Source organism: Diplotaxodon limnothrissa, linkage group LG11 (genome assembly GCF_057381915.1).
Source record: "Diplotaxodon limnothrissa isolate DT_005_m linkage group LG11, D_limnothrissa_male_GT1.1, whole genome shotgun sequence".
Taxonomy (NCBI): Eukaryota; Metazoa; Chordata; class Actinopteri; order Cichliformes; family Cichlidae; genus Diplotaxodon; species Diplotaxodon limnothrissa.
Window position 1 is genome coordinate 8343810 of NC_140606.1, and position 19479 is coordinate 8363288.

The 19479-nt window shown below is 39.0% G+C and overlaps 2 protein-coding genes across 2 annotated transcripts; both read left to right on the top strand.

The window, feature by feature from the left end:
- The first annotated feature begins 955 nt into the window (after positions 1-955).
- LOC146622269 (transcriptional regulator ZNF706-like) lies at positions 956-4021 on the top strand. The gene is made up of 3 exons (XM_085366132.1): positions 956-1035; positions 1948-2096; positions 3392-4021. Exons 2-3 carry the CDS (start codon positions 1962-1964, stop codon positions 3485-3487), a joined length of 231 nt encoding a protein of 76 aa, XP_085222258.1. The 5' UTR covers positions 956-1035; positions 1948-1961; the 3' UTR covers positions 3488-4021.
- A 4138-nt stretch (positions 4022-8159) lies between these two features.
- LOC146622270 (14-3-3 protein zeta/delta-like) lies at positions 8160-19425 on the top strand. The gene is made up of 6 exons (XM_085366131.1): positions 8160-8258; positions 10225-10536; positions 16744-16867; positions 17672-17835; positions 18045-18140; positions 18388-19425. The coding sequence occupies exons 2-6, from the start codon at positions 10234-10236 to the stop codon at positions 18439-18441; spliced, it is 741 nt and encodes a 246-aa protein (XP_085222257.1). The 5' UTR covers positions 8160-8258; positions 10225-10233; the 3' UTR covers positions 18442-19425.
- The last annotated feature ends 54 nt before the right edge of the window (positions 19426-19479 follow it).

The window sequence follows — 19479 nt, forward strand, 5'->3', positions numbered from 1 at the left end:
TCTATTTAAGGTCTCACTAAAAACCGCCAATGAAATCCTCTGGATCCTCGCGAACACATTTCCCGATGCCCATAGTGTAAGAAGAAAATGTCCATATTAAAAACAAACAAACAAACAAAAACAAAACAAATCGATAATAATCCGTATAAATGGAGACAGGGGTGTATTCTGTTTGGAAAAGGTGATCAATTAAGACCGAGGTAGTACAGCACCTAAGGCAGGATAAACGAGGAAACGAAAGCTATCCCTGTGATTGGTGATATACTTCTAAGCGTCGTAGTACAGGACTGCTCCCCATTGGTGAATGGAAAGCAGAAAGGCGTGTCTTGAAAAATAGGTAAAAGGTGGACTGCCCAACGTTAAATTATATATAATGTACGTTGTTGTATGTACGTGTTGTTTTTTGGTGGGGTTCTGTGTGTGTTTAAAAACAAGCCCGTGAGCAGCAAAACAGAAAAAAACGAAAACACACGCTCTTCCAACTCAATTTGATATTTTAATTGGCTATATTGGTGATATTAACGGTGTCATAAAATGTATTTTACGAAAGCTTATGAATATCATCTTAATTGTTAATTGGCGTAAGAGAAAACTATGGTGGCTGTTCCTTCGTGTTGTATCGCGACACCTTGTGGCATGCATTTGTCTTGCACCTTGAAGGGAAAACTGTTATACATTTGCTGAGTTCAAAGGTGTTTTGCTATTCTTGTTGTTTCGTTCGGAAATGTATTTTTGTGGTTAAATAACTACTTTACGTTTTATTACGCCAATTTTTCTTCCTGGGAAATGTTCCTCCTGTAAAGAAAGATGGAGCCTTCATGTGCTGTCAGTAAAGCCCCCAACTTGATTCGTGTAGAACTGTCATGATTTGGGGTTTACTGGAAATCTTTGAATGCATCATAGTTCATGGTTTGAGCATGCGCACTAGTGCGGTGACGCCAAACGGCAGGGATAGGCGAGAGTTCCAGAGGACTCAGCGTAGTGCTGCTTCAGTTTAGTGATTGTCTTCACTGATACAAGTACTTTTTTTAACTGGTAAGGTATTTACAAAACGCCTAGTAGTACGTTTTAGTGCTCAGTGTCTACTTAAAGTCGTGTTCATTGTATGTGTCAATGTATTATCCAAGCTACCGGATAGCAACCGGCTAACTGAATGCTAGTGTCTCTGAATTAGTACGAAAAGAAATGTATGGTTACATTTTTTTTCTAAAAAAAAAAAAAAAGTTATTTTAGTGTTATCAAGATGTCTCCGAAGTGAGAAAAACGGTAGTTGAAGTTGTTAAGACTAAAGCAGCATTTTCAAATAACGTTAGCCTTGAATGGGCACTGCATGGCGAGGACTGTCCTTACATCACCCACGGTGGTCAGTGGTGGACGATATTTTAACTTAAATATTTGCTGATTAAGGTAATGCAATGTGGCAACTGAAAAGAGACATCAACACTTATTTTGTGACGTGCTTATTATTCGAATAGCTGACTGATTCTGGTTTGATGATAGTAAACGAGTTCGGCTTTAAAAATGTCGCTCAGAAACAGAGTTCATACAGTCCCTACAATACTGACCTAAATCTTATAGTCTGTCTATAATAACTTTGAAAATGAGCATTTAGATTTTCTTTGGGGAAATTTCCGAGATAATTGCCTGATGCATGTGACCCAAAAAGCAACAGTTAGCCTAGTTCCAAACGGCGTTTCACAGCCGCTGCTGCCTTGCACGTTTTGAAGTCTAGTTAAGTTAGGAGACAGGTATGCTTCAGCTGTAAATAATTAATAGTGCTTAAGCCAAACCCTCAGCTGCTGTCACTTCTCTGCATTTCAGGATGGTGTGGCTTTTATTCCCTTGGTGCCTTGCATTTCCCTTCACCTTCCCTAAAGTCATTGTATTAGAGGCTTGTCATCTTCTTGCTAGTGCTGTGTTGATTAAATTGTTGTATATTTTTGGCAGGTGGAACATCAGAAATGGCCCGTGGGCACCAAAAGTTCCAGTCCCAGCAGAAAAACGCCAAAAAGCAGGCAGAGATCAAGAAGAGTAAAGGCCATGACCAGAAGGCTGCAGCTAAGGCTGCTTTAGTATACACATGCACCGTGTGTCGGGTATGGGCTAAAGCTGACATTAGCAGCATTAGCTAACATTTAACCATGTAGTTAGGATGGAACTCACTACACAGGAGGCTGGCAAATCACTGCAGTGGATTTGATCATATTGTTTGCAATGTGATTAAGTCAATACCTATACCATATCTCATTTCACACTTCACTGTAACACTGAAGTTGGAAGTTATACCTCCCAGCCAGCTACCTTAAATAACTTCACCATGTTATGTGATTACTAGGTATGATCTCATTTCAGTAAAGTCTAGGTCAGTAAGCTTTCCTAGACTGAGTTAGAATTGCTTGGCATTTCTTATATTTTGTAAACAATCAAATATAAAACATTAAGAGTAGAACAGAAGTGAGTCACAAGCTGAAAGCAGATCACAACCGAGATTGGATTCATCCCAGTGCTGTTTTACCTGGACAGCATGGATTTGTGCAGGTTTATAATTGACAGCTTATTGATAAAGTATGCCAAGCTAACAGGTCATAGTAATCTTACAGCCCCCCCACCCCCCTTCAAGTTTCAACTACATCTCTACGATTGTTAGAAAGGTGTGATGGAAAGTGGTTAAAATCCCTTTCTAATACCCTCATACACCTTTTGCTTCTCTTTTCACACCTGTGCCAAGGACGGTCAGCTTTTCTTGTCACTGCCGTCATCTGACACACAGGTGGTGGCATGCAATGCTGCTCGGTTGGCACAGCACTGCCCAATGTTTAGCATAAATGACATCAGCTTCTGCTCTTCCTGGAAGAATGAAGCGACAAATGCAGGCAATTTGTTTTTGATTTTACCTGCATTCAGTGGGACAAACAGATTTTCTGTCTCTGAGACCATTTCACAGTCATGTTCTCTTCAGTGCTTGTCCAGAATCGGACTGCTTTTGAAATTTGTCAGAACTCCAGGCGATTTTCCTCTTCACCAGTCTGTGTTTGCTCCTGGATTGACTGACCAGGTTGAAGTCAAACATGAGCTGTCATGCTACATCCTGTTTACATGTTTTAACTGGAAAACTCACCAGGCAACGTGACTTTCTGTATTACCTGTAAATAAGTTTCTGTGTTTCCTCTAGCCATTTATCACTTATCCAAGCGATTACAGAGCGGCAGCAGCTCAAAGCCTTAACAATGACTAAACAAGCTGGTGTTTGTAATGTAATCTAATATCCAACCAGTCGAGATCATATTGTGAAACACCTTTTGTCTCATATTATGGTTTTGCTGATATATCTGAGTAAACTGATGTCATTCTCATTGATGTCGTCTTTTTTTTTTTTTTTTTCCTTTACCAGACACAAATGCCCGACCCGAAGACCTTTAAGCAGCACTTTGAAAGCAAACATCCAAAGTCTCCAATGCCCCCAGAGTTGGTTGGTGTGGAGGCGTAATGGATTAACCTCTTTCTGTAAGGCAGTTGGAACCAACTCAGGACAGGCTTCTACATTTTGAGGTGTTTCAGATAATCTTCAGTACAGCTTCAGTTATTGCTCATGATGATTAACTGATGTATGGGTGTGCTTATGTAGGGATTTTACACAATCAATTGGACTGAAGACAGCTACCCTCTCTTGGCATAAATGTATGTGTTCCACTTTTGATTGTATGCAATATTTGCAAAATCTGATCATTTCAAAATGTTATGCTCACAAGACTAGCTTGTCCATGGGCTCCACCACCATCTCAGGTCTCCCACTGTTTCACAGCAAGCTTTGAATACAAGATGAATTGGCACTGGCTCAAATGAACAAAGATGATGATGATAATTGGAAGTTATCTGCCAAATCCAGTGTAATGTGAAATCCATTATGGGTTTTGACTGAGATGGATTTGTGATGCAGAAGGGTTGATGTCAAAATAATAGTTATCCAGAATGTGACTAGAGTTCATTAATGTCCTTGCAAAGTCACATTCATAACCACTAATGCTGTGTTCTTTCTATTAGATTCAGATTTACTTCTAATCTGCACTGATTATATATATCTATATATATATCTATAAACACATATATTTTTTGGCTTGGTACCATTATTTTTTAATGAGTCTATTGTTGTTGAAGTGAAAAATGTGTCAAATGTACTGTCCTGCACAGTTGCTGAAATTGTGCATTGCATTTACCCCTCAGATTATCATGAAACAAATTTTGTTTGTGTCAAATAAGTTTTTGTCATGTGCAAAATTTGTAAAAGCTCTGCAGACAGGGCACTACACGTCTGATCACTGCAAAGCTTTCCATGTTCCTACTCTGCTGCTGCAGTAAACATCTGGATATTTACCTTTGATCCTATTATAAGAGGTATGTCGACTGAAAATAGGTTTGCACTGGGTGTTGTAAATGACAACACTAATGAACTCCTGTCCCCAGAGTTGGTCATTGTAGTAATACATGTGACATAATTGTGCACAGCTATTGTATGTATTCTGCAGTGTAACTTGTCTCACTGTCATCTCTATGGTGTATGTGAAAACAATCCCAAGTGCAGTCTCGTGCTCTTTGGTTTGTTTCAGCTCTGAACCTGCAAAGTCTAAACTAAATTACACCGTACATCATCTTACTTTACCTTATTTTATATAAGTTGATCATAGCAGGCAAAGACAGTTTTAATTCATTGGAAGGAACTATTTTCAATACATTTGGACCTGTTGGTCATTAACCACTGACATTGTAACACTGCTAAAGTCTGGACTGACAACCAGCCATGTTTTTACTTTTTGTAATAATCATATCTTTGTCCACAAAATGTAATGTATAGCCTTTGAATAAAGTTATTTTATATTAATATTACCAAGTTGTGTTTTTAACTTTGAAAGTTGCTAAATTCTGCCTTAGGTTCCCCTACAGTAGGTGGAAACTTAATGGAAGCTCAGCTTCTTTTTTTCTGCCGCTCCTCTTAGGGGTCACCACAGCATCTGCTCCATCTCATCTTGTTCCTTCCATCATTTTCTGTTACTCCAACCATCTGCATGACCTACTGTGGGCTTCCTCTTAACCGACAGCTCCAAATTCAGTATTGTTTGTCCGGTATCTCCACCGTCTGTCTTCTGTACATGTCCAAGCCATCTGACCTTGAGATGTCCTTCATATTTTTTCCAATCTGGTCAATCACTTGGCCTCCTGCCTTTCTGTAAGTGCCACTGTCTCAAAATCATACATCATAGCAGGTCTCCCTATCATCTTGTAAACATTCCCTTTAACATTTCACCTCTGACACTCACCCCACCCTCCCTACACTCTCTTCTTCATCTCTTTTGTGTTGCTTTTGCTTCAAAATGTTCATCTCATGTATTTATATTTACCCATCGTCAGTACCTCTACTCCTTGGAACTTCACTTTTCTGTCTGTATCCCTCGTATTCGCTCTAGAAGAATGCTCCGCCGAGTAGGTGGAAGAAAACAGCTTGTCCACCTGCTCTCTATGCTCGCTACAGATCACAAAGTCATGTGTAAACGTCATAGTCCACAGAGACTCCAATCTGACCTTGCAAACAAGAATGAGCTCACCACTATCTCACTGCCCTCATACCTGTCCTGCACCACCCCTTACATACTTTGCCAGCACGTTTCTTCCCCATTTTTCAGGCATCGTCTGTAGTAAACAATCTGGTTAAAAAGTCCAATGATCTTTCTTCTAGACATCTCCAACCCTCCACAGGTGTGTCATCTGGATCAGCTGCCTTTTCACTCTTCATCCTTTTCTTAGCTGTTATTCCTTCCTCGTTATTATGGGCAATCAACATGATTGGACAGTTTCTACAATTTTAATCCTGCCGACTATTTGGTGTGTTTGATATATTTCTTTGGTATATTTCTTCGTCTGCCTCCGCTCTTCCATCTGTTTCAGGTAACACCAACAAATTTAATCTGCGCAATTGGTTTCATTAGCTTCTCGGCTCATACCCCATTATGAGTCAAAGATCTTCTGCTCAGCTGCACTGTTGATGGTAAAATCTCTATATTTATGAACCAGAAATGTAGCACAAGCATAATGAGTTCCTTGCTTAATGGGAATGTTACATAAATTGGTACACAGGTGGACTTTTTTGTTTGTTTGTTTTTTTTGTATTCATACTTCCTTGTTAATGCACACATCCTGTTGGTAATTAGGGTGGAAAATGTCAGCAGAATATTAGAGCTATAAAATTGAAAAGGCTATTATAGTTCACACTCTTTGCTTCCTCTAAGAGTGGTTATTTATTGATTTACTGTAGTGTAACATCTACAGAGTGAATTGTTTCAGGCAACCTCTGGCTCTGTATACACCGATGAGGAAGCCTGGAGCTTATCTTGTGACTGGTGCACAGTAAATAGTGGGGTCAGAGTGGTGTTCTGCTGGACCAACAGGTTTTGTGAAGAAGGCCTTAAAACAGCTTTTCTCATTGTCTCTTCCCTGACTACAACCACGAAAGACCATATACAAGATGTGAGACTGCAAAAGACTTGATTTTATGTTGGGGTTATTTCATAGTATGATATAAATTTTTTACACAATGATATCACAATTGCTCATGCATAGGTTAGCACATTTTGATTGAAGAAAATATAGCCATTCCTACATGTGTAGAAATGCCATTAAAGTGATATAAGTTAGAGTTTGTTAAATATAATTTCAAAGTTACAGGCGTATAAAACTCCACGTGAAACTGTACTCTACTACAGGTATCATGTATGTGACTACACCTCCAGATTTATATTACACATTGTCCAATCTACATACTTAAATGTTAGTCTGTATTTTTCACTTTAAACGGATTATTTTCATTTAATTTGTCTTTAATGATCATTTGAGTTTTTTTGCCATTATTTATAATTTATTCATTGATAAATTATCCTGCAAATAACAAACTCTTGATACATCACTCACCAAGGACCACGTCAGCATTGTGAAATCTAAATACCCTGCAGGATTTTTAGGAGTACCTACCTTTAATAAGACATGTAGATCCAAGATCAAAATTTAGTTGTTTTTTTTTTTTTAATCCCTTTATTAATTGTCTAGTTTAGTTCTGTTTTTATTGCTTAATTACACCAATCAGACTCTATTGTAGCACTTTAAGGTTTCAATCAGAGATGTTACATAAGCTGAGTGACCCTGTGACAACTGACTTTTTGCAGTGTACCCATTCATCTTGTGCATGTGTGTGCATGTGCATTCAAGTTCTGTGGATAAGGTTGATGGACTGAATGAGAACTCACCCAACCGGTTACATGTAAGCAATCACTCAGCTTAATCTTATTTTTTTTCCCTTTCTGCGAAATGACTCTGGTTTGGTGCTACGCCCTTCCTGGACCACAAACTGACAAGTGTGAAGATCTTTTTTCTTCTTTGCATTTATGCCTATGATTTTCTACACCCAGTACTATGTGCTCTGCTCTTAAATAGGTTACAAGCTTGAAATCTTGGCCCAAGGGGAAAACATGTGACAGGGCAAAAATAGCTTTACTCTCTCCCCTTGGAAACCAACCAGAATGCAGAAATAGTAGTTTCTGTTAAGCAAGATATACTGTAACCGTGTCCTGTGTTCTAGTTTGTGATGCCCTCAGCATCCTTAGCAAATAATCTTATTGAAAATATTTTATTTTGTGGAAATATCACAGAGGCATTTGAGTGAGGGACATGGTTCTTCTAATAAAAATTGATCTGTACATATATATATATATATATATATATATATATATATATATAGCTACTTGAGTGTCATTCAGTGACTGACATTTCCTCTTAGTGTTTGGTGTCTGCAGTCTCTACTCTTATACAAAATGATGATATACAGTAAGACAAAGATCTGTATGTTGGATATATCACTGATGTTAACTGTCTTATTAAGAGGAATTCTCCGCTTGCTGGAGGCAGTAAAATAAGCTTAATCACAAGTGCCTGTATCATAGCGGTAAAATAATGAACTGCAAAATCTTCAAAGGGTGCTTTTGTCGACTACATTATATGCACTCATTTGCCTCACAAAGACTGGAGAAGTAATGGTGAACTACAACTTCCATGTTACTTTGCTTTGGTTGTCATGGTAACGTTTGACGTCAGCCCTCCTTTTCTCCGGCAGTGCCTTGGACTGATGTGATTGGAAGGAAACCCCGTGGACTGCATTCAGTCGGGCGGCTGAGAGAATCAGCTGTGGCTTGGTAACACTGACATCTGCCAATACTCAGGTATGAAATGACTTGCAGCTTTTTAAAGTGCATTTTGAAACTCGTATGTATCATCTTAAGGTCTTCTGACTTTTCATTAATCAGACTAGCTATAGAGATTCATTGTCTCCAGTTGGTAGCAGGGTTGCGTCTTCCGGCGACGCTCATCAATCTAAAGAACAATGGCATGGCTAGCTTAGCTAACGTTACATTGTGGGATATGGCTAATGTCTGGTTTCAAAAGGAAATGGCAGACGGAGAAGGCGTGTCTGTCGAATAATTGAAGCTCTGAAATTTTGGCACTCATACAAACGGCACATTTTGTTTAAAACGAGGGTATTTAGCGATTTATTAATTAAGCGGTATGATGCTTGTCATCTTAAATTGAAAGTTTTTACAATTAGGTGCCTAGTGTTGAAAGGAAAAACGAGGTTAATTGAAATGTATTTTCTTGTGTGCCACCAGGCGAGCAGCTAGCTTAGTTCAACTGCGATACACACCTTTTTAAAGGCGTCGCGCCTACTCAGCTGTCTCCTGTTTTTCCTTGTATTCTTGTAGTTAACATTGTGTGTAGATATTTTATTTGAAATTGTGAGCATGACGGGCTACCTATGAAGTAGTCACGTTTATGCAAGACTTTTGCTTGGCGTTACTCTTTCAGGAAATAGACGGGGCCATACTTGAAACGAGTCACGCGGGCCTGAATGTAGCGGTTGTTTTTTTCATTCACTGAATTGCGTTTCTACGGTGAGATTGTGTGTTTGAGTTTGCGAGAAGCGCTTTTGGGTCAGTATCGACTACAATAGTGACTTTAATGCCAGTATAATGTGTCCAAGCACGCTTTACTTTGCGCACTTTAGCTTCCGCTTTTTGGGCAAGCCACAGGTACAGGGAAGGGTGTGGTGTGTGTACCGGAGGAACAGGGAGGCGCATCAGAGGCGAGCCAGCAATACAGGATTGAGTTCTTATTTTTGTCCGTACGGTGTCCACTAAATTCTCTTGGCATTATATTATTCTTATCATCCCTTCTGCACATCTATTTGCTGATTAAAGTCGATGCATATTAACATGGTGCATTCTGCTCCTAGGCGAGGGGTACACTGACGGGCAAAGATCGACTTCCTTGTTCACACACTTGTGCTCTTACGGTTATAAGAAGTTGTTTACTTACGGATAACATGACGGTTACAATAACTTTTAAAATTTCCTAGCTTATTTGGCCAAAGATTGGAACTGAAAAAAGAAATGCATTATTTTCTGTATGTTAGGATGGATCTGAACACAACACACTACACTACATGTACTGGAATGGAAAAAAGGGATTGATTTTTGTGTAAACCCACTGGCTGTTTTTGATAGGTCAATCGGATGTAAGCTATTGACATAGTAATGACAATTCCTATGTGTTGATGTGTGCATAGTCTACATAGTGCTTTAGGCTGTAAACTCTAGCTGGTATTCCACAGTTCTTCTGTTACAAGTCTACAGGATCTCACATTGCCCTGTAACTTGCAGGGCTAATACTGTACAAGATGCTTAGGTGGCTACTTGTAGTGTTGCTGTGCAGGCTTTGTTGGCATATTAATTAAATAGATCTACAGCTTTGTTTACTGGTCTTATTTAAGCACAGATATCCCTTAAACAGAAATATCTCAGTTTTTTTCAGTCGGTCACAGTCTTTCTTTATGACTATAAATAAATCCTTCAAATGACAGGAAAAACTTCCACGGTATGCATCATTGTTGTTCCTTGTAAAGGTACTGAAAGACGGGGGGGAAACTCAATTAAACGTGTTAGGTGATGTGTGCAGTTTTTTTTTTTTTGTTTGTTTGTTTTTTTTAGGACCCACATTCATTATTGTATTTCCACTTTGACGCATTAAATGACCCTGAAATGAAAAATTGTATCTGCTGGTGGAACAGAAGAGTTGTCATACTACTTTTTAACTTAACTGATTTCAACCTTTTCTATGTTCCCCATTCTCCAGTGAACAGTCATGTCTGAGGCACCTCAGAAGGAACTGGTGCAAAAGGCCAAGCTGGCCGAGCAGGCTGAGCGTTATGATGACATGGCTGCTCTGATGAAGTCTGTGACAGAGGAAGGCCTGGAGCTGTCAAACGAGGAGCGCAACCTGTTGTCAGTGGCATACAAGAATGTGGTGGGTGCCCGTCGGTCCTCGTGGCGCGTGGTCTCCAGCATTGAGCAGAAGACCGAGGGCTCTGAAAAGAAGGTAGCCTTAGCCAAGGACTACCGGGAGAAGATTGAGACTGAGCTGAAAGAAATCTGCCATGATGTCCTGGTGAGATTCATTTATTATTAATTCATTATTTTTTCTTTTAGATTGGGGGGGTTAAGAGACATGGCTGAGATTGTTTGGACATTTGCAGTGGAGGGATGGTGGATGGTGTGGTACTAGGAAATGGGCTATTGAAGCTGAAGCTAGTAGTGATGAGCAGAAAGGCCTCACAACAGACTAATGGATGGAGGAGATGCAGAGGGTCAAGAGAACCTTTGAAATGATAAACTCAAAGTCATGAAAATTTGTTACACATATACTTTTAATATGTTGCTGAAATCTTTAAAGTTGTTGAGGCTGTGGTGATTTTCCACAGAAATATTCCACCAAAGGCACAGGAAAAATAATGGGAATTTGCTTAAAGATTAGCATGAACTGTGTTCCCCAGGTTGGGGGGGGGTGTAATAGAAATAATTCAGTCTAACAGTACACCATCCTTGCTGTGACCTCAATGCTAGAACATAATTGAGTTATTGTTAAAGATCATCTCGGCAATAGTGGTTTGCATTTGACCTTACTGATGTATGTAATGAGTCTATCAGCATCTTCTCATTTGAATATCCTAACATACTTTACTTGTCCTCTTGGCAAAGTCAGCTTTGCTGTATTTTTACTTTTGTACCATTGTGGAAAGGGTGTTTATCTTGATGCCCAAAAATATGATTACAGAAGTATTCTGTAAATATTACAAAGATTGTAATGGAAAGAGCGCATATCTTTAAGACTAGTACTTATACAGCACACTTCTCTCCATTTTTTTAATTGATTAATGAAAGCACTTTCTATTACAAACTTCACCAAATCACTTACACATTTACACACATACAAGTACATTTTTATACACTAAAGCGCCTTCTAGCATTAACACTCCAATGGATGCATAAGGGAAAACTTGGGGTTCAGGGTCTTACCCAAGGATACTTTGATATGCAGAACAGAGGAGCCAGTGATCAAGCCACTGATCATTTCAATTGGTGGAAGACCCACTCTACCTCCTGAGCCACAGCCACATCTTAATAAAAATAGTGTACATGTACATACGTGTACATACCTTAATAAAAACAAGCAGGTGAGATGTTAGAACGCTTTTATTTTTATTTTAGTGGACACTCAATACAATAGACAGCTACTTGGGGTTTGTTAAACCTGAGTAGCGAAAAGACCGCGAGGGGGTTGAAAACGATGTGCCGGGAGTCCGCTGTTCTTGCCGGCTGTAATAATCCTCGACCTCGCTGTCTGCTATGGAGCTGGCGGGTCACAGACGTCTCCGAAAACGTCGGAGCGCGTTTGGAAATATATGATATCTTGATAAATCGAGCATATATTTGAAGTTTACACAGCTACATTCTCGCTTGAAAAGAACTTAATAGTTTATTTTGTGACCCAGAAAGAGTAATATTTAAAAGTTTTTAGCCCCGCTTGTCCGCCATTGCCGCGTTTGAGTTTTGGACGAAATGCATTCTGGGATATTTAGCTGTACCAAGTCCACACAAGTCACCACCGATGCATGCTCGATAAAACGGGCGGAGCGAGAACACATCCGGGACTTTTTCGCGTTCTCGGCTTGATGCGTACTTCGAATTGGAACAGTACTTGGTCTCCGACTGATGACGTATCACAAGTACACGAGAAGGCAAGTACGCATATTGAGAAAGGCCCTTTATCTTTAGTTACCAGGGACAACTTGAGTCTCTACTTTGGACTGTCCAGTTGAAGTAAACTCGAGATTCCAAGTTTAGCATGCTGGGAATTAGGGATGTTCCTGGCGACTAATTTCTTTGTCAACTAAATGAGGCAAAAAAAAAAATCAAGTAACTGGCTATTTAAAAACAAAAACACTCAGATTTCAGGTTAAATTTAAGAACCGTTCAACTACAAAAAAAACTCCAAGCAAAGGCTTTTTTAAAACGTTAGTCACATTCTTCAGTAATGAGTCATGCTGCCCAACTGTGAGGCACCTTGCAATCATGCACTCATGTACCCTGGGGGCTCCTTTGGGTAGGACAGCACCTGTCCACCTCAGCTAGCTCCTTTCGATGTGGAGGAGGAATGGCTCTCTTCTGAGCCCCTCCCGAGTGACTGAACTCCTCATCCTATAAAGAAGGGAAAGCACATCCACCTCTCAAATAACGCTCAGTTATGCTGCTTGTCTCTCTGATCTTTTTTTTTTTTTTTTTTGTCTTTAAAAGAACTAACAGTAATGGTGTTAACAAAAAAATCAGGCCAAGATAAATGTTTTTTTGGCGTTTCTTACCAACTACGCTTGATCTGGTGACAGATGTTTGCATAACATTAGGACACGCTATTCACCGGCAGTGGTTAGAAAGTAAAATGTAAGACAATTAGATTAAACAACTATTACATCTGGTACCAGCTAGTGACAATAGTAACTAGAAAGTGCATTTTCTGAAGAAACTGCAGTGTGAATGCTGAAATCTGAATGTATCCACTGAAATGAATTAATTGCTGAATGTTAAGTTAAAAATGTTGAATGAGCTGGAAAATACAGAATTTTTAACCTGAAAACAAAAGTGCAAAACTTTCGAAAGCTGATGTTCAGACAGAAGAAGTTGGAAAATAGCTGAACATGTTTAAAATTTAAATTAGAAAAAGATGAGTAATAACAAAATAAAATTTAGAGTCCGAAAACATCTGAATGAATATTAAAAGTTCATATTCTTTGAATCACTGAATGACTAAAATGTGATCCCTCCACTTGGCTCCACACAGTTTAAAAAGTTTACAACTCTGAGCTTTGAAAGACACGCTGTTGGAAAGAGAACAACAATGGCTACATTTTGAGGGTAAAATGATGGCTGTAGAGCAAACACTGTGGACACAGCAGCAGTTGAAAGAGAAGTGTTTAAGATGAATCTTGGCAGAGTGAGAGACAGAGCTAGTTAAGCAGGCAGGTGTGAGCCTGGTTGCTATAGTGACTGCACCCAATGGCTCCATACACACGCACACAGACATGCGCCTCACTTCTGCTGCTTAAAATAAACAGAAAAGTCAGCCCGAAACAAATCCTTCCCAAATGAAAAGTACAAGTCGTATTGACAAAATTCTGACCCTGAAAGAGTTGGAGGGAAGAGGCTGTGCATTGGTGACATTTATGAAAGAACCATAACACCTATTACAATAATAAACACATTGGATGAAAGAGGGCAGCGATGGCTACGTTTTGAGTGTAAAATCATATCTGTAGAGCAAACGCTGTGGACACAGCAGCAGTTTTAAGAAAAGATTTTAAGATAAATTTCCCCCCTCCTCCCACTCTACCAGGAGTCTAAAAAACATACGGAATAGATAATAAAATTTTAAAATAATAATAAAGATTAGAAGAACAATACTGTGAATGCATTCACAGTAGCATGAATGCTTGAAAAACGCTAATGATTAGTTGACTAATTGTGCATGTCCCTACTGGGAATATAAATGCACACATGGTTATCTGTTTGGAGGGTTACAAAGCCCTCATCTTTCTTTTGGCTTGATCAGCTTGCTGCATCTACATTCTGTTACCAGATGAAGTATTTGTATTTTTGAAAAAGATGCATTTGTTAACTCCACTAATAGTTTACTTTTTCTACTGATCTTAGCCACTTGTTTTTGTGTTAACTATTTTTATAATTTTTGCAAACCTATTAAGTACTCTATCCATCTGTCGGAGCTCTGCTTCTGTTCATCCCTTTCCCTGCGCATTATCTGCCCGGTGACTCATTGAGCCCTAATCCTATAATGACAGAGGCTGAGCTACAAATGTTCTGGCTCACTGCTCTCCACTTCCGCCAAAAAGCCTTATGGGGACTGAAAGAGAGAGCCAAATGGGCACATAAGGGGTGTGGGACAAGTGCACCAGCAGTGCGTACTTTAAGTGGACTAGTTTGTGTGAGCTTTCATCTGGCCCAGTCTAAAGACATGTTTATTCCTGTTCTTAGTAGCAGGACAAAAAAAGCTGTTGTCACAGACAGTGCAAACATTACTGAGGATGCAAAATATTTCACTTAATTTCTTCTTTTAAGGTTGGTTTTAAGCAATGTGATGTTAGTACTTGTTACATAATATAATTGTAGCAGTGAGTGCTCCTGCCTCATGGTGCCTGCACAAACACGTGTGCACACACCCTGATGCTCACTCTCACTGGCATGAATAAGATGAGGAACCACGTGTTAACTGGAAGGAATCTCCATGCAGACATAGTTTGTGCATTACTGTCATGTTTAGAAATATTAAGTTATTCCATATTTTAGTAATAACTCTCTGTTTTTAACTTGGGGATAGAACTTAAGATAAAAATGTAATGAAAGCAGAGTTGCTGCTACGTTGTTATTGGGTTTGTTTGTTTGTTTTATTTACTCCCCATCATGCCATGGTTGTAGTTTTGATTTTAGCCTTGCCAGTGGCCCAGACCTACATTGACATCCCAGAGGGCTTCTCTGTTCAGTCACATCAGTGTAACAGCACTCACAAAATGCTTTTAGACCATTTTTGTAATGTATTTCCATCTTGCAACATTTATTTTTCCTAAGGAACAAAACTCAGCTCATCATGTTTTTGGAGGTCATATTTAAGACCTGTGAAAACATACAAATCAAGATGTTATTTTAATGGAGGTTTAACATTTGGTCACCAATGCTACAAGGAACAATTCTGCTTTGCCATCTGTAATCTCTTTATTGCACAGCTCTTGTGAGAAGTGCAAATGGCCAGATGGAAACTACATTAAAATTAAAGTATTCATTCATCGTTGTATACAGGCGCTTTGAGTACTCCGGGAGAGTAGAAAAGTGCTATATAAGAATCAGTCCATTTACCGTTAATGTTTGATATCGTTTCATTGCTCTTTAATATAGCACATTACCAAGGCACACTCCCACTAAAGAAAGGTATTCTGTTCCCTGCCTGCTAGTATTCATGTTACCCTCAGAACTAGGGTACCAAGTGGTGCATCCTTGTGTGGTGAAGAGCCGAGCTGGGTTCTGAGTGACCTACTTCTAAGCAAAAGCTCATCAGGAGTTCAGCAGCCTGGCTTTCTCCTCTTCCTTCACCCCTGTTGCTTTTCATCCACGCCCTCTTTTTTCCTCTGCCACAAATTTCCCATCTCAACCATCTTTACTCCACACTTGTCCATTCAGCCTGTCCACGTTTTTGTTTTTAATTGGACTAGGCAGAAATACCTTTAGCTTCTCCTGTAGGCTCAGGAAACAAGTGATGAGTAGAAATTGAATATTAACAGCACGTGATGTAAGAATACCGTTTTTTGTCAATGCATTATGCATACATTTACAATAAAGGTCACAGATGACTGCTGCCGTTTTGGCTTCAATGTTGTAAAACGTGCTTGCATATAGGGCTGTGCAATATGACCAAAATGTCATATCCCGGTATAAGATGTCTATCGTCCTGACAACGATATAAATGACAAAAATGTAACATTTTCTGTAAATTCTGTGAATCTCGGGCAGCTCGACTTGCGTGAAGTGTTTTCAGCTGGGCGTTGTGTACCTGGAGTCGAGTGTTTCAACCGATGCGTGAAACTATACATTTTTAGACATAAGTTGTAATGGCCGCAATTTTCTTTGTGTATTTATTACACGGCGTGCTGCGGGGAAAAGCCTGTTCTAACATTTGAGTCTAAGGTTTATTTTTTGGCACCTGATGGCTCTTTCTTTGCTTCTCATCTGTAAACACTGCATACTGTTTCACGTGATTCAATTTATTTTGAAAAGTCTCAACAGGATCTTGAGCTTTATTGTGAAAGGTTTGTGGAAAATAAACAAGCGGACGGCGGCGCCACGTGATGGTTTTACCGTCGTTGTTGCTAACGACAACGCATAAAAACAGTTGCTTGTCCGTCCGTATTGTGGTTATATTAAACATAAGAGAAAGAGAGAACTTTAAGAAATTAATATAGCCACTACAGTGACCATCAAAACGATGAAAAAATATTGCCGTAAACAGATTATTTTGCGACACCACGAAACAAACGATAGCGGAAAATGAAACAATAGACGTTTTATATCGTCGTCCGATATATATCGTTATATCGAACAGCCCTACTTACATATATTAGAGAACATGTTTTATATGCACTTTGAATCACCTTGTTGTTGAATTGTGCTATATAAATAAACTTGCCTTGCCTATTATATTAAATATCTTAGTCCATTGTTTTCTAAAACTTTGCTATCTGTTTTTGTTTTCAAACAGGGTCTCTTGGACAAGTATCTTATTCCAAACGCTACAGCAGCAGAGAGTAAAGTCTTTTACTTGAAAATGAAAGGCGATTACTATCGCTACCTAGCGGAGGTGGCTACAGGAGACACCAAGAAAGGTAAGCTCCATTTCAGTATGGTGATGGTTTAGATCTTTGGCTGACTGAGATAAACTGAAATATACATATTAGATAAGATATCAGTTAACTTGTGAAAGTATCGGAGTGTACTGAATGACTGTGCTCTTTTCTTTATACTATTCTTTTGTAATTATATTTAAACCTTTTTCTCTTAACACCACAGGGACTGCACTTTCTTTTGTTGACTTGTTACAATGACAATAGAGATTCTAATTCTGAAGTGTCAAAATGTCCTCCTTGAGTAAGAGGTAGGATGAATGTACTAAGGGCTAAAAGATCTTTGGTAGTTGCTGTCAGTTTTTAGAAAACTTTGAAAAAGATTACATTGAAGCATAGGTTCTTTTATTTTTATTTTTTTTTTACATACGATACCTTTTATTTGGTCTACAGTGACCAGCTTGGATTACTTGAATATTTTTCTTGGGATCAAATCATTATGGTCCTTTCAGGGATTTCCTACTTTTTTTTTTTTTTTTTTGACCCAGATGGTTGGGGGGAAAGAAAGCATGCCAGTGTCTACAAATGAGACCGATGCATTCCCTCTTTGATGGTCTCTTTAAAGTTACTAAACTCTACTAATACTGGGAACATGGCTGAAAATTGTATTTTATACTTTTATACAGTCTAGTTTTATATTAAGTTCTGTTCTTTTTAAAATGCATAATGGAAGTCTGTGCAGGTCCCCATGGGTTAGACCAGTCAGATGTGTGTGTGAACAGGACAGGACATCTGTGGTAAATAGTTTGAAAACGCAGCTCCACTGCCCTTTCCTTTCTCTTTCAGGCATCATTTCAAATTCACAGGAAGCCTACCAAGCCGCCTTTGATATCAGCAAAAGTGAAATGCAGCCCACACACCCAATCCGTCTTGGTCTTGCCCTTAACTTCTCCGTTTTCTACTATGAGATCCTCAACATACCTGAAGAAGCCTGCAAGCTCGCCAAGCAGGTAAACTCATTACTCCACATAGCTTCTGTTTACATTTCTGAAGATTTTAAAGTGCTAACTGTAATGTTATTTCTCTGCTATCAATCTTTGAGGACTCAAGTGTAAATTTGCTGTTAAATACAAATGACAGCTAAAACCTGTGTACACAAACACAACAGCTTGTTTTAGGCTATCGAAATCTCACCGAACTGTGTTTTTGAACCCTGTAGGCCTTTGACGACGCCATTGCAGAGCTTGACACCCTGAGTGAAGACTCATACAAAGACAGCACACTAATCATGCAGCTATTGAGAGATAACTTGACGGTAAGTTACATTTCTTAAATCTTACTACTGAAATGACATTTTTCTTCACAAAATGATTTACCTGACTCAGACTAAAACTTTGTGGTCAGCTCTGGTAGTCCCAAATAAGTTATTTAACATAGGTCTGTATTTTAACATTCCTTTAAGATTAGATGTTAATGATTTTTGCTGTCCTTGCATGTTTGCCTCTCCTCTGCCGGGTCATTAATTCCTTTCTTCCCACTTACTGCTCCTTCTCTTTCCACAGCTGTGGACCTCGGACAACCAGGTTGAAGGCGAGGATTCAGAGCCAAGAGATTGAGCCAGACCCCCGTGGTCATCCCTGTTGTCCTGCCATTGTCCTGGCTCATCTTCATCATGATCATCAACACTGAGACCACCTCATTTTGATCATTGTCATCCAACTCTTTCCATCTTTTTTTCTATCTAAGGTCTCTCAGTACTCATCTCATTCCCATCGGTTTACTATTCCTTCTTTTTGTAGTAACTGTGGGGAAAGGGGAGGGGAATTCAAGTGGTGTGGTGGGAGGGTAAAAGTGTTTGGGTTTAGATGTTTTTGGGTGTTGCATTATTAAGGTGCTGGGTGAAAGGGCAGTTTCTTAAACTCATGAAACATGCAGCAGGTCAAGTTTGTAGAAGTAAGAAAATATTTAAGCTGTATGTGCTGTACTACTCATTAACGGTGCTGTTTTTGACCATCCTTTGATGACACATTTGTGCTTGACAAAAACAGGAGCTGCCTCCTTATATTTGAGGTGACAACAACTGAGTTTGTACATGGCAAGGGGAATAACAGCAGAGGTAAAGACAGTGAAGATGTGATTGGGAGAAGGAAGCCAAGATTTAGTTGGAAGACAAGGTTACATTCTACATACTGTTGCTCAACTTTCTACTCTTACTATCTTTTTTGTTTGTTTTTAGTAGACTGCTCTTGTATTTTTATGCATCAGTTATGAGGTATAGAAAACTTTGAAGAACAAAAGAGCACGAGCACACAAGCTTGTATTGTTTTTGTTTTGTATTGGCACGGCAGTTTAAAAAAAAAAAAGAAAAAAAAAGAAAAAGATCCATCTGCGTATCTAATTAATGCTTTTTCAAATTAAGACATTTTGTTTTGTTTTTTCCTTTTTCTCAGTACTTGCCTGAACTGCATGGTGGTAAGAAGTAGTTTTTGGAGGAGTAAAGAAGGTTGTTGTTGGGCTGGTTAGCTTTGTCTGTCTTTGGAATTTTCTTACAGGACACCCAAGCATAACTGTAATTTTTGGGGGAAATGTGTAATTTCATGTAAGTGGAATAAAAAAAATAATTAAGTTTAATGTGTCCATTTCATTGCTACATT